At 43.3% G+C, this 18,346-nt stretch overlaps 1 protein-coding gene across 11 annotated transcripts in view; it reads right to left on the bottom strand.

Moving 5' to 3' along the window:
- Positions 1-18,029, bottom strand: part of brsk2a (BR serine/threonine kinase 2a) — a 197,365-nt gene extending 179,336 nt beyond the window's left edge. For all 11 annotated transcript variants that reach the window (XM_037766987.1, XM_037766990.1, XM_037766992.1 and 8 more), the window contains exon 1: positions 17,463-18,029. In XM_037766987.1, the coding sequence (XP_037622915.1) occupies positions 17,463-17,556 (94 nt within the window). In that variant the 5' untranslated portion in view covers positions 17,557-18,029. The remainder of the gene's footprint in view (positions 1-17,462) is intronic.
- Between the last annotated feature and the right edge of the window lie 317 nt (positions 18,030-18,346).

Here is an 18,346-nt window from a genome sequence, read left to right as displayed (position 1 = left end):
CTCTGACCCCATCACCTCTGGTCCTCAGAGATTAATCACACACACACAGATTTACACTGATATGATGTACATGAAATGTGTGTCCATATTCACATGTGCACCACTGAAGTGTTTATGGAGCGGTCCGCACGTGTGTCTGAGGAGGATTGGGAAACAGCATTACAGCCAAAAGCAGCTTCATCTAGTTTATCAGATCCCTAGCACTGATACACTGGCCTCAATTATCCTCCGTAGGATGCATCTGCATGCATGTTGACATGAGTGCAAGAGGTTGTGTGTGAGAGCTTGTACTGTTAGGTGAGTGTGAATTTTTCAAAGGTCTGCAAAGTGGCCGTGGGTGCAATGCAACCTCTGCGTTTGAGGTAAGAGCGAATGGTACACACTAGGGCTGACCCGAATGCTTTGAAGCTTCGACTATTGCCGTGGTAATCAAACCCCAAATCAGTATTAGAACACTTCGTTTCTTTGTGTTGTTTTTTTCTACACATAAGTATGTAATACAAGTATAAATATACAAGTATAAATCCCAGAAAAAGCCCATGAAATAAGGAAATGTCCCACAACATGAAGAACACAGAAGAACATGTCAGCCCGCTGCTTTGCGCTGCTTTGCGCTGCTTTGCGCTGCTTTGCGCTGCTTTGCGCTGCACCATGCCGCTGCACCATGCCGCTGCACCATGCAGCTGAATCGCAAAAATGGTATTCAGGACAGCCCTAGTACAGACACTGAGGGCTGTGAAACTGCACACACATCCAAGCTTATACAAACCCCATCTTTTCAATAGTTAAAACTCATTCAAACAACAATAAAAACACAAGCTGCCTAGAAGCCGTTTTTGAAATGAGTACCATTCATTTGCTTTAGCCATTAAACTGTGAAGGCGCCCCAAGGGAGATCAGTAATCACTTTATACGGGACTACGGCCAGATAGATAGAGGACCCTTCTCCCCCTCTCCACCAACCACTCTTAGCCTCGCCATAAGACATCAGAGATGCGTGTGAGGCACATGTAAAGGCAACAGGCCACGTCTGGTGGGTAGCCTCCGCGTGAACCAGAAGAGGCCTGATGTGAGTCCTGGGACTCGCGTAATGAATCGCTCCGTAGTCTGGACACACATCCCCGGCCCCAGGGGACGGCCTCGGTGAGCTTTCGATACTCATCTCTCATCTGTGTGCCCTCATACATGGGACTTCTCACACGTGACACAGAAACTGCTAAAGTATAATTCACAGGGAACAAGAGCACTTCATTAAAAGAGCTCTTCAAAGGGGACAAGGGCAGGAGGGAAGGTCTTCTCCTGAAGTCAAACAAGACGAGGGGGGTATATTAACTACCTCTTCTGGACAAGTGGGATAATAAAGGCATGAGGAATCGGGTGGTATCCTCAAAGTTCAGTTCTCCTTTCACCGCGTTAGTTTGATATACGGTCTACCGTGCACGTTTTAGAAAAAGAGGCGACAGGTACCGTGTGTGCATTTGTGTTTGTGCCCTCGGCCTATTTATAGCGTGTTTAGGGCAGAGAAAATGTGTCTTTTAATTAAAAGGTCTGCTTGATTTAGTGTTGTGCTCAGGGAGAGACGGACAGAGAAAGAGAGAGAGAATGAAATAAAAAGAGGGGAGGCCCAGGGTAAGGCCAACACACACCCCACCAACAAGCACATCTCTCTCTGGTTTAATGAGCCTGATCTAGCCTGGACTCGTCATCAGCTGGGATGGTTAAAATCTGGAATAACACATCATTATGCAGACTTAAATCACGTCTGTCTGCAGGTGCGCGTAAATGTATTCCTGTGTGTTTGTCTGTCTCTTGTCTAGCTGTGTTTGTCAGTACTAAGAGAGAGATCAAAAAGTGCTGATCCATCCACAAGCAGGGATACGCAAGAATACAGAGCTGGGCGCACACACAGGAAGACAAACACATGCACACACACACATACTCACAGAGCTCCTCCAGGTAAAGGTTTGAATATTTCATAAAGTCTCATTAAGGAGTGAATATAAGAGGTTGAAGTATAATGACACTGGCGAAGACAGCGTAATAAATTCAGATGCTGTGCAAGCCTAATCAGCCCAAGTCGTACAGACACAATCACAAGCTTAAGGGCATTAGAAACATGAGCCAAGTACACCAAATGTTCCCCATTTCCAGCGCCGAAGACAAGGCATCTCCTCAGTCCGACTAAACCGTTAAAGACAGCCTTTATTTTTCCTCATAAAAATCAAGAATCACTCTAAATTTCCCATTAGGAGGAACGGAGTATTGGGCTGCACTCATCTATCCAATCTATTTCAATTTACTGCGTTTAAGACCAAGGACTATATAGAAGGGAAACAACCTAACATGAAAACAACAAACATCATATACAAGGCGCATCACACACACAATACAAATGCTATAAAAGAAAACAGGCATTCATACACTGATGCATTGGTAAATGCCATCAGTGTATAAATATCTTGCAGACATGTATACATTTGTTTTTATTATGGAATTCCTCATTAATGCTTCATGCTGACAAACATACTGAAAGCATTGCACTATACAATAAATATTAACATACACAATGCCATGAGATGTAAAGGGACAGTGTGCAAGATTTGGCGGCATCTAGCGGTGTGGTTGTAGTTTACAACCAACTGAGTACCCTTCCACTCAATCCTACCTTTCCAAGATTGCGACAACGTGAACCAAGTGCAAAACCATGGTAACGCCGTTTGCCTCACTCAGAGGGCATTCATACCATAATAACACTACTTTAGGAACAACAGAAGTCAGACGGCGGCTGGCGGTATCACAGTTTTGCACTCTGCGGCTCACGTTACCGCAGTTTCACAAGCATGTCGGAGAACTACGGAGGCCTTCAGGTAACGTAAAAACGTGAAAGGCTCTCTCTAGAGCCAGTGTTTGGTTTGTCCGTTCTGGGCTACTGTAGAAACACATGGCGGAGCAACATGGCAGACTCTGGGAAGAGGACCCGCTCCCTATGTAGATATGAAGGACTCATTCTAAGCTAACGAAAACACAACAATACTTTGTTTCAGGTGAATATACAGTAATGAAAACATAGCTATGATTATTATATCCCATAATAGGTTCCCCGAAATGTTACACACTGTTCCTTAAAAAAGTATGACGGATGATAAAATATGAGAAAATTACACACACGCATGCACACACACACACACACACACACTTTTTACTGATATCAATGTCCAATTACTATTGCCATCTTCCCCTGTGGTTTGGCTACATGAAGTACGATGATGCATTCGGCTCCAATCACTCTTTACAAGCAATTACAGCTCTGGCCCATAAAGCCAACACAGGATATGCTTCCTCCATTAGACGTACTATGATGGTCTTCTTTCACATTAAATTAGCCCACACATACTCACAAATGTGTGTGAGTTGCTATTTTTAATGCTACAATTTGTTTTTCTGTCCATCACAGTGGGGAAAAGGTGAGACAGAAGAACGGAAGGGGGGTGGGAGGGGGAACTCATGCACTATACAAGGCTCATTATAACTGTGGTATTCAATCAAGCCATAGCCACTATTGTATGTATGAATGTCTACTGTATTGTATGTGAATCTGTATTTCTACATTCACACTTGCTGGTGTATCTGTTTCGAATGTGAAACGAGTGAAATGAGTGTACATGTCCTTACGTGTGTGCAGATTGGCAGGTATACACTGCAAGGGAGTATATGTAACAATTTAATTGAATTCCTTCTGCTATTGTGCAGGCCCACAACACTCTGGCTTATCCAGCCCCGGATTGCTGCCAATGAGATCTAATCATCCTGCATGAAATGAGCCCTACCTGAGCAGAATGGCAGTGCGCGGCCTGGAGGCTGCAGGGGAATACCTCCATCAGGCAGGAAGCGAGGAAATGAGGGAGCAGGAGGAAGGAGGCTCAAGAAGGAAGGGGGTGGCAAGACATGTATAAGAAAAGCAAGATCATGGATACAGAGATATAAAAGACGGAGTAGGTTGCGGTGTGTCTTTTAAGGTAACTATAGTATGTAATAAGTAAATAGGTAACAATTTCTCAGATTAAATGTATATATAAAAGGAAAGTAGTTTGGCTATTTTATCAGGTTATTTTGTTACATATGGAATGCCAGCCAATATGGTACATATTTCTCTCAGTCTTCTTTGTCATCTTTGCACAATTTTCTGTTTTTAATCTTCTGTAATAAATTTAAATAAATAAATTTAAAAAGGCAGAAAGTCAGTTTCATCAACTGTTGAATCAGTGAGGCGGGTTGTCATCCTCAAAGCTAAAATAATGTCATTACTGTTTGTTTGGGGGAGGTTGTCTATATGCTGTGATCTAAATGTTACCTAGAAGCACAATGACAACATTTTATCAAGAGAAGTAGGGATGTCCGATACCGTAGGTACCGTCAGGGCTTGAGACAAACGGCGTACTGTCATCCCAGGGACGATACAAAATGGGTTTGGGTAGCAGTAAACTCACCATCGAATCGTCCAGGGGACGCACCCTATTTTTTCCCTAATAAAGCTACATTGTGAACAACAAATTGGTGTTGAAATCAGTAGGAGGAGAGCTATTTAACATTAGCCGTTAGCTCTGTGCAGTGCTGTGCTGATTACCGGCTCTCGTCTTGCCGACTTCAACATGGGAGGTGCCATTGATTTACATTATGGTATGTTCAGGCTCTGTTCGGGTATCAACGAGTATCAGGCGAAGGTAAATTCTAATGTTATCATGATGAGAAACAACAGTTGTTTTCACAGCAATATAAAATAGATAATAGACAGGGAAGTATGACCTGTTCAACTTCCTAACATAAACCAGTATGCAAACGGTAATAAAGGAGTGGATGTTGAAGTACATGGGATTTATTGTTTTACTACTATATGTATCGACTACTACATTTTTAGTATTGCGACATCCCTTGAGAGAAGCACTCTTGAAGTAAATAAATCTAGAGACCATCTTGTGAAGGAATCATATCAGCCGCGACGCCAAATCGGGCTAGGGGCGTAGAGTGAGGGGCCAATGGCCCCTTCCCTACTTCCTAGCCCCATACTTCCAGACCACACCCATCTTCAGACTCTGCCTTCATTTTGTTCTCAACTACACATCTGTAAAGTTTCGTGACTGCATTGTGCACGATTGCGACATCATCGCGGTGACAAAATCTGTCCACAGATGGACAGAAATACAAACACCTTGCAAAGTACTCAAACCCTCATTTGTGGTAGTTCCCGCTACAGTAGGCATCTCCAAGACCACATTTTGCCATGATGACACACACACAGACCCACAAGGTGAAAACCAATACCAGCCACACGCCGTCACGGCTGATAACAAAAAGATGAAACGAGCAGATGCAGCTCGAAAATGTTCTACTCCAGTCCTATTTTCAAAATGAGCCCAGAGGAAGCTGCTGCTGCATGTCCATCAAAGCAAACGAGTGGAGAGTGCATTACACAAAGAGGAAAGCAACTGTCATAATGATCATAATAATACACTCACATGAGTCATGCGGTGCCACACGCAGGGCTGCATATGTCGTCAGTTTTTCTAAAAACCACACAGGCTTGTGTGCGTAGAGACACAGACGCAGACAAATGGACATGGACACCATTGGCTCACATTCACACTCATTATACAAACCATAATACATCAAAACAGCACTGAGGACAGCAGCAAACACAGCTGACCAACTAAAATAATAACTTACTCAAGCAGAGCCACACTCATGCCCTCAGCATGTGAAATAGCATATGAAAATGTGTCTCTGTGTTGCTATGGCTACTGACTCTTCACATCAAAAGCACCGAGGCCGCCGGTTCCTACAAACGCATACATGTGCAAGTCACTGCATCAGCTACATCAATACAGCTTTCTATATACTGACTGCATGAAATACTTTGCAAAGTGCCTGCACTGACAGGTAAACCTGTGTGAGGTTAAACAGAGGACAGGATTGAAGGGTAGAGGGAACAACTTCCTAAATGTCCTAAAGGCACGGTGAAGTTTGTGTGTGTGTGTGTGTGTGTGTGTTTTTGTCTGTGTGTGTCCTCGGGCTCCGTACTGCGAGCACTTCTTCCTGCTGTGGATGCATTTCCTCCACTGATGACGTCAGAGCTCTGCTGCAGTCAGAGGGAGAGCTGGGATTCCTGTAGAGTCTAAAAGGCATCCACTCTGCTGCTGCACAGCACATTCCTGTGTCTGTGTGTGCATGCCTCTGTTTTTTGCACCGTGTGTGTGTGTGCGCTGGATTTGAATGATAATAGAGGCACTGACCCTGAGAGATGCTTTACTGCTGTGACTCTTTTTCTCACTCAGAAACTGTCTCCTTTTGTGAGCCTGGCACCCCCTCCCTCCTCTCCGTCTCTCTCATGTTCATCTGCGTCCCATGAGTTACAGCTCTCAGACGCTGTGTATCGGCAGAGAGCCCGTAAAACAGGAGCATGCAGCGCACACTAAAACACTAGCACTCAGACAAGTACATGCACACACACACACACTGGAGCGCAAAAAACACAGCAGCAACATCAGCAGCCACCTCCGAAATAAGCAGCTTTTAGTGATGAATAAAAAAAAAAAAAAGTCAACCATCTGGCGTAAAGAGATGAAACCGTCCCGTACTTAATCACTCCATCAACTGTTCCGTTAGTCAGGGAAAAAAAGAGTGCAAAAAAAACAAAGCAAGATCTAAGAAAAGAAATAGAACAAAAAAAGCAAGTAAAGAAGAAAGAGAACAAGTGTCCTCTTGACACCTGAAAAAGCCTTTTTGTCAGTAACAGAGTGCACTCACTGGGGTTATAAAAGGTCAAATGGTCATTTCGCTGATGGATTATTCCTTCTGTTGAAAGGCCTTCATTATAGTTTCTGACCTCACAGCAGTATGGATTTGGATTTACTACCTCAGAGTTTTAGCGAACGTATTATTCACGACGAAATAAATATGAGCTTTAGATTGTAGGGCCTGTTCGTTTTTTAACCTACCAATGATAGAACAATTTATGTAATATTTCTGCAGAAATAGTTTGGTGATGCATAATACATTATGAATACAGCCCCTGATCTTTAGATGTTTATAGAGTTACTCTATCCCAGCCCATTAAGAAGAGGTTACGTCACAATACAGGGAGAAAAGCTGAATGCTTGTCAGTCAGTAGAAATAGGGCAAAATCCAAATGTGAGAGCGTGCTGGCTGTATTAAAAGATTTATGCTGAAATACTTTTACAAACCAGTACAGCACTACAAGGCCAGAGATTTGTAGGAAAGTAGCACAGGCTGAACCCACAATTCAGGCCAGATGGGGGGGGGAAAAACACAAAGACTCACTAGTTCAAGTATGACATCTCTCTGTGATCTGATTTCATCCTAATACATAGTCATGACAGAGGATGTGACCTGGCAGCAGACCCGGAGCGCTGACCCATTCTCTGATGAAGTGGCAACAACACAGGAAAAGCAAACAGAAGAAACAGTTTGTCTTGGCTGGACCACTGATGCAGCAACACCTGTGATCCAGGTGGTTTTTCTGTAAACTGGCAACCAACACTCCCCCCAAACGTCATCAGAATAGCAAACTGAACCTGCCCTCCTTCCTCTCTCTCTATGAATAACAGACTTCTTGATGTTCCCAGCTGAGATAAAATAAGTCGACCTGGCTAACATAGTGCTAATTCTCTTTAGTCTGGCCAAGTGTCAGATGTCGGTGCCACAGAGACAAGCAGCCAGCGCAGGTTGTTGGTTTGTGACCAGTCATGCTCATCTAACCTAATCTCATTGAGGGCTGTCTGCTTCACTTCACATGCCAAGCCACATTCTCAGGTGTTTCAGGCATGGGCGACACTGTGCTTCATAGCCTAAAGAGCTGACAACAGAGCGAGTGGCGGTGAGAAACTCTGAATGCATCACAATTACCCTGCCCCTGCCATCTGGGATGCGCGGCACATAGTAAATGAGCGGCGCACATTTTCATTCATGTACTTTTTCTTGGAAAACAGTCCGGGGGGAGTTGCCAGCAGGTCTGCTGAAGCAAAGGCACTGTTTCATGTAATTTAAAAAGCCATTCATTCACCGTATTCGCTCCGGAAATGCAGTAATACTTCAATAAGTTAAACTTGCAAACTGGTATTTTCTGAATGGCAAGGCATCCCAACAGGGCTGCCCCCTTTTTGACTGATTAGTTGACTAATCGGTCGTTTTGGTCTTAGTTGACTAAGATGTCTTTAGTCGATTAGTCATTTTTTATGCTTTTTTAATGCTGAATGACTCATTTTCAAGAAACTTATGAGCACATCTCTGGTAAACACAAGATTTAAAGGTTCAGTGTGTAGGATCTGGCAGCATTTAGCAGTGAGGTTGCAGATTGCAACCAACTGAAACATGAAAACGTGAATGGCCTATCTAGAGCCAGTATTTGGTTTGTCCATTCTGGGCTACTGTAGAAACATGGCAGCCAGCTCTGTGAAGATGACCCGCTCCTGTAGATATAAACAACTTAAACAAGGTAACAAATTAGTATTTTCAGGTGATTATATGATAAAGAAAACATACTTATTAATATTATTTTCCATTTCTGCCAACAGACCCCACTAAACGCTACACACTGTTCCTTTAAAGTGGGGCTTTTTTTGTGATTCTTTGCGGAGAAACTCAGTTTTACAGATCTGTCGATTAGATAAAGTAATCGATTAGTCGACAAAATGGTATGAGTTGTAGTCGACTAACAATTTTTTTGGTGTGAAAAGTGAAATGGCCAATTTGGCTAAATATGTAAATTTCTATACTTTGATGCTAAACCCCAAAAAGTGTGTTTTCTTGTTTTTGTTATTTATCTTTGCACTTGATTTACATTGTATTTATTTAGTACAAAACCTGCTTTAGTGTGCATTTCCTCAATATAACACTTTATCCATCGATGTGAATAAATATTCAATTAAAAACAGCAAATTAACAACTACATCCATAAAAGGTTGAAACTGGAAAATTCACAAAATGCAAAAAAAATGACCAAGAAACATATACCAACTGGTATATCTTACAGGAAATATTAGCCATTGTGACAAAAGTAAGAAGACGTAATCCTTTTTTGGGAACCTTTAGAATCGTGTCAATTTTTGTAATGACAGAATGAAAAAGAAAAATTGGAAACTTTGATGTTTAAATGTATATCCTGTAAGGCAGGCCTATGACAAATGCTGCCATGTGAATTGTACAAGTGTGCCGCAGCAGTTAGAAAACTGTACCAAAGTCAAGGTCACCGGCCCACCCATCTATTTGTTAATGGATAAGGTACAGCGGGGCAGACAGCAATGGGGGGATGAGCGCAGAGCTTCCCCCCTGATCTGAGGACAGCCTGCCAAGGCTAGCTGAGCTGACAGCAACTAAAGCCGAGGCTCCCCACATGTGCTAATCTCCCAGATTTAAATGGGAACACAGCACACAGCGCAGAGCACAGAGCAGGGCAAGCCTGTCTGATCCATGACCGTATGTCTGAGCACACGCACAAGCACAAGCACAAGCACGCGGCATGCACACACACACATACACCTGCAGCGCACATGTGAAACAACACAGTCATGCATTCATTCACATACATTCCTACATGTTGAGACTAAGTCGGATAAAGACAAACTTGCACGCATGGAAAGCAACAAGAGGATGATGTTAACTTCAGATTGCAGCCACTTTAAAGAGCGAGAGAAATGAGAGCACAACAGAGAGAGAGAGAGAGCATTCCCTGTCTTTCTTCATGAGGGCAGACTGGGAACCAGCAAGAAGCAGGGAAACCATGACAACCAGACAACCAACCTTGGCAATCAACCACAGCGTTCTCACAGTCAGAGCCAGACAGGCGGCTCAGCAAGGGTTAATCTGAGCTGGGTGAGAGAGAAGAGAGAGAAACAGGCTGATTAAGCCTACTGCTGTGCGCGCAGACGTTTAATATACTGTACGTCTTAAACGCCCCGTGTTGACGACAAAGACCAAAAAATGTGGCAGCTGACTCGGTGACTGGCTGACTGGCAGCATCATCTCTGGTACAGAGACGTCTAGAAGCAAAATCACCACGCATGTCTTATTGAAGCAACAGTGTGAAGTCGTATATAAATGTAACAATTTGGAGCACCGGCGAAAAGAGAAATGGTGCGTTTCGTCTTGCGTTCCCTCTGCTGTGCTGGAAAACTAGCACTATGAAATTCTAAATGGCATGAGGCGATAACACATTACCCGAAACACAGCGGCAGAGCAGACCTCAGCGATAGAAAGAGATGGACAGAGTGAGGGGAAAAGATTGTGTTTGTATGAGCATGGATGTGTGTGTCTTGGTTTAAATGAGGGAAAATGGACCCTAGAACCGTGGCGTCCTAACCTGATTCTCCACGCTATGTAACACGGCAGAGCAACACTGACAGTGGATGCGCAGAGTTGGGATGAAATCCAAATAGGATGCGACGGGGCCTGTCCAAAAAAAATACACACATAAACACACACATTTGTTCATGGTCGGTCACAGAGGCTGCTCCCAGCAATCCTTCACTTATTCACTGACCTCCCATCTAAAGATTGAGCCCTTTTCTCCTCTGGAGGTCAGCAATAGAGAGATGAAAATCCGGGAGGAGGGGAGAATAATGAAGAGAATGATCAATACTTTGCCTTAATTAATAACCTCCACTGCAGTCGGAGCGTTCAAGACCGCTTCATGCTCTCGCAGTTCAAGGTTTTTTTTTTCTTTTCTTTTCTTTTTTCTTCTTATTCTCCTCCTCCTTCGCCTTGCCTCCATCCTTTTCTCTCCTCCCCTCCTCCCAGTTCTCCACCTCTTTCCTCATCATTAATCTCTGAAAATCGTTGGCTACATACATTCCTCCCAATCGATGCAATTCCACCGAGGTCTTGTCTGATTTACCACATGGCTGAATCACTGTATGAATCTTGACTGGCCAGGGGAAGAGGGACAGAGTGGGAGAAAGATGGGGTGAGGCGGAGAAGAGAGGATCACTAAATGACAGGGACCATCATCATTATATAACCTCAGTCAAAATCACAGACAGGGAAAAGACTACAAGTTCAATTTACTTGTAGTTTCTTAGCCACGTCAAGAAATGACTGTCAACACAGATGCAACTGTGCTCCTGGGCTGGGACGATACACCTATCTCCCAATTCGATACTATCACGATACTTGGGTGCCAATTTGTATTGGGATTTTTAAGTATTGGGATTTTTGTTAACTATTTTAAAACTAGACGATGGGAAAAAGTTGAATCATACACTTCCAGGGACTTTTACTTTGGAAAATCTCTAAATTAATGCAGTAAGAATGTTTTATTTTCAGCATGTGTGTAGTCAGAGATGTCCTGAAGTCAAATATAGGCTATCAGTCATTGTAAGGCATTATGTAAAAAAAAAAATCCAGCAACCCAAAAATCAAAGAATAAAGACATTTCCCTCACAAATTAGTGGCATTTTCTATTTAATGTATAAGGGACATGTAATGTTTTATAATTCTGGTGAATCTAATCTAATCAATCTTATTTCCATATATGTATTTTGTATATACAGTTCCCTTTGTTAACACCTTATTTTGAAAAACAGACAGTCACACGTGTATACTTCCGCTAACTTCGCCATGTCCGTCGCTAGCTCTCCCCGTCAGCTCCATTGTCTTTATACCTCCATGGTCAACTCCATCGGGGACGTTTGAATGCATTTAACATTAATGTCAGTATGTGGGTGCTCTACAGTTGAAGCGTCAGCTGATTTGACCACAGAGATGAGAGTGACGGCTGACTTGACCGCACGTTAGCGCAATACGATAACGTTTCCTGTCCATGACAGAGTTAGCCTGCAGCTTTAACCATCATGTCTAGCTCTGCTTTTCCTGGCAATGTGTGAAACCCAAAGTGTTTCCATACTTTACTGTATGTGTAGTGTTTACCACTTTGGATTTAACATGAGAGGGTGCAGGTTGTATCCACGCAGACCCTCCGTCGTTTTCTGATTTCTCGTTTCGGCTCATTGCGGCCAGCTCGGTTTTGTTTTGGTTGACAGATACGGAACGGATATGACGTCACATTACTCTGACTACAACAATAAAAGCGGTAACTTCCTTCTACCTCTGTATAGACTCAAATTAGGCAATTATATCGATTCTGGCATTAAAATATCTATTTCAAAATCGTAAAAAAAAAGAAATTGCGATACATAGGTGAATCGATTTTTTTTCCCCACCCCTAATGTATACGCATTAAAAGCTCACAAATGGCAAACATAATGCATCAGCTGGGGGTGCAGACACACTCGCACATACACTCCCACCATTTAGGATACATTTCAGGGCTCAGGGAGCAGGGCTTTGGCTTTAGCCAGACAGTCAAACAGCTGAGATCATGCAGGCTTGGCTTCCTGCTCCACAGCTCTCATCCAGCTTGCTAACACAGGGTGGTGCTACACAGCTGGGAGCAACACGGCCGCCACAGACACTGGGTCAGGGCTTCTCTGACTTCTCTGAGCAGGCCCACTGAAACACGGGTCTATCATCGCAGCCTTTCATTTATTACCTTCACTCACCAATTTTAGGTCAAAGCTGCCAACTTTTTCTGGGTAATCTTGGGAACACGGGGGAGAAGGAGACACCTGTGTTTGAGCTCGACACAGGTATCAAGATTATTTTAACGGCACAGAGGCTACAGGTCACCGAGAGTTGGAGCACCTGCACCGCTCACAAGCAACGCGGACGTACATGCACACAGTGTTTCTGTGGATTTGCCAAGTGGTTTTTCATTGACAGCATCGACTGAGCACTCCCTCCTCACTTGTCATCATCAGGAATATCATGTGCTGCGAAACAGTATGGATCTCTTCCACCAGACAGGAAATCTTTGGGAGTGCCCATTGATCCGAATCAACCGATGCCCGGCTCACCAGCTATCAATCAACGTCGAATTAACGGTTTTACGTTACCGTGCAACGTACCAGACTCCCAGCATGGCCCGGTTAATGTGTGCATGTGTAAATAAATGAAAAGAGAGACAAATGAGAGCTTTTATTTCAGTTTTTCAAAACACAACAGTGAAACCCACGGTAAGAGTTACAAACTGGCCAAACCTTTGCTGACACGGAGACAACAAAAACAGCTGGACGCTGGCGTAAATGTCTTGTAAGCCCGGTGAACCCAGTAAAAGAACTCTCCAGCAGATAGACAGAAACAGAGAGAACAAGACACAACATCACAGGCAGCTTTTTGTCAGATGAACAGTCAATATGAAAGCCCCCGAAGCGCAGATGATTTCACTCTCAAAACGTCAATCAAGGAATCAAGGAGCCTACATGTCAACCTCCAACTCTTAGCCTGTCAATATCCAAGTCTCGCAAAAAAAACGGGGACTTACAGTGGATTAACAGGCAGTGTTTTCCACACAATAGGCCTCTTATTCCGCTAATCAACAGCCTTCAGGAACAAAGTCAAGGCAAAGCACGGCAGTGTTTTCCGAAGCATTAGTGGAACAGAGCGGTGATTCAGCCTCGTCTTAAGTCATTGCACTGGCAAAAAACACAAATCCACAATCTTCAGCTTTGTCAAACAAAGCTTTAAGATTGGGAAACACATGAAGGCTGTTACTCAAAACCCTACTGCGATAGAGATATTCACAGGGAGCTCTAAATTTTAACAAATGTTATCTCAGTTGTCAAGTTGCTGTAGAGTCGTGACATCGGTTAGAGGCTCTGGAGGCAAATACAGAGCGTTATACGACCTAACAGGCAACACGTGGGACTAATTCAATGTTAGATAGAAAGAGAAGTTGATTGGCAATTTCACAGTGTGATAGTGCAGGAGTTATGAGAACACTGCTCAGGTGTTGATGCATTCATACCCTATACAGTACAGGACCTATACGAAGTATCTAGAGCTGCAACAATTAATCGATTAGTTGTAAACTATTAAATTAATCGCCAACTATTTTGATGATTGATTAATCGGTTTGAGTCATTTTTTTAAGGAACAAAATAGTCAAAATTCTTTCATTCCAGCTTCTTAAAAGTGAATATTTTCTGGTTTCTTTACTCCTATGTGACAGTAAACTGAATATCTTTATGTTGTGGATAAAACAAGACATTTGAGGACATCATCTTGGGCTTTGGGAAATACTGATCGACATGTTTCATTATTTTCTGACATTTTATAAACCAAACAACTAATCAATTAATCAAGAAAATAATCAACAGGTTAATTGACAATGAAAATAATCATTAGTTGCAGCATTAGACGCATCCAACAGACACAACGCCATGGCCAAGTTCTGCCACTCAAGCACAACGACTGTCTTTGGCTTGAAAATGGCCTCCATGATTCCGTGGCTTTAGTCTCAATCAGTAGCCAGCCATGCAGACCCTCCATATCTATAGACCCTATCAGGCCCCGATGCACACCTGACAAAGAGGGAATCGTACACATGACAAGTCAGCAGATACTTTCTCAATGTATTCTGACTAGGGCTGCCCTTGACCAAAGAAATTCTTCGTCGACTAACACTCGACAGATTTGTAAAACTGAGTTTCTCCACAAAGAATCACACAAAAGAACCACTTTAAGTCTTGTGTTTACCAGAGATGTGCTCATTAGTTTCTTAGAAATGTCATTCAGCATGAAAAAGGCATAAAAAACAACTAATCGACTAAAGAAATCTTAGTCGACCAAGACCAAAATGACAGATTTGTCAACTAACCATTCAGCCATTGCCTTGCCATTCAGAAAATATCAGTTTGCTAGTTTAACTTATTGAACTTATTGACGTATTACTGCATTTCCAGAGTGAATACGGTGAATGAATGGCTTTTTAAATGACATGAAACAGTGCCTTTGCTTCAGCAGACCTGCTGGCAACTCCCCCTGGCCTGTTTTCCAAGAAATAAAACTATAAAAAATTAAATTGTAAAAAAGATGCATCCTACTGTTTATACTGTGCATTACACATTATACCAGAACTGAACACGTAACCATGCATTTGAATTTATACAGTAACACAGAGGTGCTAAATTGCTATGCTAGAGTAGGGCAGCCCATGCTACCTTTAAGCCACGTGAGTGCGTGAGTGAGAGCCGAGGAGACTTTGGCTGTGCAGGGGATTAGATCAGGAAGCCAAACCAGAACCACTGTGGTGGCCATGTGTGTGTGTGTGTGTGTTTGTGTATGTGTGTGTGTGTGTCAGGACAAGGCCTAATCACTTAATGAACACGGAACAGCACCACTCCTCTGAGCAGGACAGGCCAGATCAACCAGAGGCCTTCCGCTTTCTCCCCTCTAATAATAACAGCCAAGCGCAGCCTGGGAAAGCTCACAGGGGATTTAGCCCACTGGACGATCCCAGCTGCCACTCACGATCCAGCCCGGCCCATTGGGCGCTGACGGTTGCCAGGCCAACCCTTTCCGTGGGGCCTGGGAAATGGATCTGACAGATTAACGAATGGTTATAATGGGCGAATGGGATATTATGCGCTGTCATTAATCTGAATGGGTTTGGCGTGGACTGGCTGCACAGACGCCAGTAACCAAATGATTTTTCTAACACAGAACACACAAATAGCGCTGGGCCCCGTTATTGCTGCACATTTGAGACATGAAAATGTAATTGAAAAAAACAGGCCCAGAACATTCAAAACTAATATCATCTAATCAGAAATTTCCCTCTGAGTGAAACATGGTTGATATTTGCCAAACTTTAGAGGGCCAAGCTGCTTGACACAAGTCATGAACCACGCTGACCTGTAGCTTGCTGCTTACTTCCACATCTGACGCCTTAGCAAGGAAGAAGCATCCAAACCTGCCTCGCCACTCGCGTAAATACATCCTGAGCCGTGGATGATCTCAGAGATATACCATATCATTAAACGTCTGTACCCAGCAGACCGTAGTGCCAGCTCTATACCACCATAAACAGCCATTAGACACTCCTGAGAGCTATATCTGAAAGAGTCTGGCTGTGAGTGAGAGTTCCTCCTGTAAACACAAATCATTAAATATGAGTAGCAGGAGAAAGGGAGGACAAATATATTTTATTATTGCATTTGTTATGAAAAAAAAGCAACTGGAACATCACACTCATACCACAGTCACCATCACCCGGCAGATATAGCATATCATTGCAAGTAGAGCTCCACTGAGTATGGATGCAACATGTTTTGGGGATTTGTGTAATCATACCTAAAAATGTCCTGCACTGTGCTAAAGTCAAAGTCAAAGCGGGGCATCAGATAATGACAGACAAACTCCATTAATGAACACCGGGGGACTCGCCAGGTGAAATGGAGTGACAGAGGAGAATATATTTCAAGAAAGCATACTGTCTGACAAACATTTACACGCACACACGGCCGCTCAGCGTGACCAGCTGGACCGGGGTCTGGGAAAGCAAGGCCTATTGTAGCCGTTTTAGACAACAGATGGGAGGAAAATCTCTCATCGGAGAGAGGACAGGAAAAGTCTCTGACTCTCTCTCTCTCTCTCTCTTTAAGGGTTGGTGAGCTTACGGAGCATGCTGCATCACTCTCTGCCTACACAGGGGCTGTGCCTGCCTCTCTCTTTTTTCACATGGCTCCATCACTGGCTGCATGTATAGTTGACTGCAGAGGATATTCTCACTGTATACAGCCACTCACTCCTCCATGCAGAGGGCTTCTGAACTACTGGATAGGAAACAAACACCAACATACAAGCATCACCTTAAAAATAGCATGAAATATTAACAGTCCTTTACCATTAGTGCTATGCAACTTAAGACAAACAGCACTGTCATTGCTGCTGCCTATATGCTGGAGATAAAGCATGTGCTCATTATTAATAAGGAAGCCCAGTTCCATCCATCCCCCTGTGTATGAATGTAGATCAGCTCTTTCCAGCAGCCCATGGTGTGTAATCTGTCAAGGTGGTACCCCTCTACTACTCCATAATCAGAGGAAAACCCACGTATGCTGTATTGCAGTCAGAGCCTATAATATAGGAGAGAAACGCCTGCTGCCTCTCTCTCTGCCTGTGCAGACTAAGAATAGATCAATGTATCAGGCAAATCAGGGATTAACAGCGTTGTGCTCCAATCACATGGACACAAACAGGGGGGACACAAAAAGTTCATTTAAACCCATCACACTGTCATCGTTTTTTGGTGTTTGGAGGAGGGTGTCCACGTTGCTCTCTCTCTGCTCCACACACACACACCCAGTCCAACGCCAACGCACGAGCAACAAAACCAGTATAAAGCACTACTGTGTCAGCTCACCGAAGAAATGCCAACCAACCAGCATTACCCACAAGGCTTGGCAGGTGTTTGTTAGTTATTTATCACCTGCAGACAACCAGAAGGGCACATTTCTCTCAACTCGCCGCGGAGCGCTCCGAGATTAAATAGTGCAATTAATTAATTAAAAAAAAAAAAGAAAAAGGTGCATGCAAGCTGTTCCAAAACTAACCTGTCTGTCCTTTCCCGAGCGTCTTCTCCAAACGGTAAGGTCCCACGTAATTGGCATGTTGGGCACCGCTGTTGTCTTTACCGGACGATGACATGTCGAAATCTGTGTGTGTGGAAATTAAGACACTTTACAATTTCAACACTCCTCGGTTGGAGGAGGTCCAAGCCTGCTGTTGTCTCTCCGTTTACTCCACAGCCTCTTCTCTTCTCTTCCTCTCTCTGTCTCTTTTCCCCTACCACCCTCACTCACTCGCTGTTTGGAGGAGGTGAGGTTCTCTCTCTTTCTCTCTCCTCTTTTTTTTCCCTCCTATCGCTGCAGACGAGCCGCAAGTGCCTTGAATATGATTGTCAGCGGAGGAGGAGGATGCGCTGCCGCTGTGCGTCTGTGGGAGGTGCTGCGGAGCCGCGTCCAGGATGATTGGCAGCGGATCCAGCCAATCAGAGAGGAGCTGAAGCTACCGCCCCCTGTTTCTTGTTGCTGGAGCATCTTTGATTTTTTTTTTTTTTTTGCCAGAAAAGTTGCAGGTTTGTTATCAAGAGAGCTTAAACCCACATACCTTTAACGAAATTATTTATTTATTTATTTTTTTTTAACTTAAATTTTATTGCAGTTTCAGCAACTCATACAATCATAATAACATTCTATACCACTGTATTTTCATTTTTATAGCTGTCTCATAGTTTTTTTTAAAAAAAATCTTACAGCTTAAAACAAGGAGGAGAGAGAAAACACACAAAAAAAACAAAAACAGAAAAAAAAAAAAAAAAACAAGACTTAATAATTTCAATTGGATTCAGAGAGAAAGGGAGGACACAGACCTAGACAATCCAAATAATTAAAATAAAACAAAGTAAAATGAATAAATAAATAAATTTAAATAATAA

The sequence above is a fragment of the Sebastes umbrosus genome, chromosome 4, assembly GCF_015220745.1.
Source record: "Sebastes umbrosus isolate fSebUmb1 chromosome 4, fSebUmb1.pri, whole genome shotgun sequence".
Lineage (NCBI taxonomy): Eukaryota > Metazoa > Chordata > Actinopteri > Perciformes > Sebastidae > Sebastes > Sebastes umbrosus.
The sequence above is the reverse complement of the archived record's forward strand: the minus strand, read 5'-3'. Positions and strand labels throughout refer to the sequence as shown.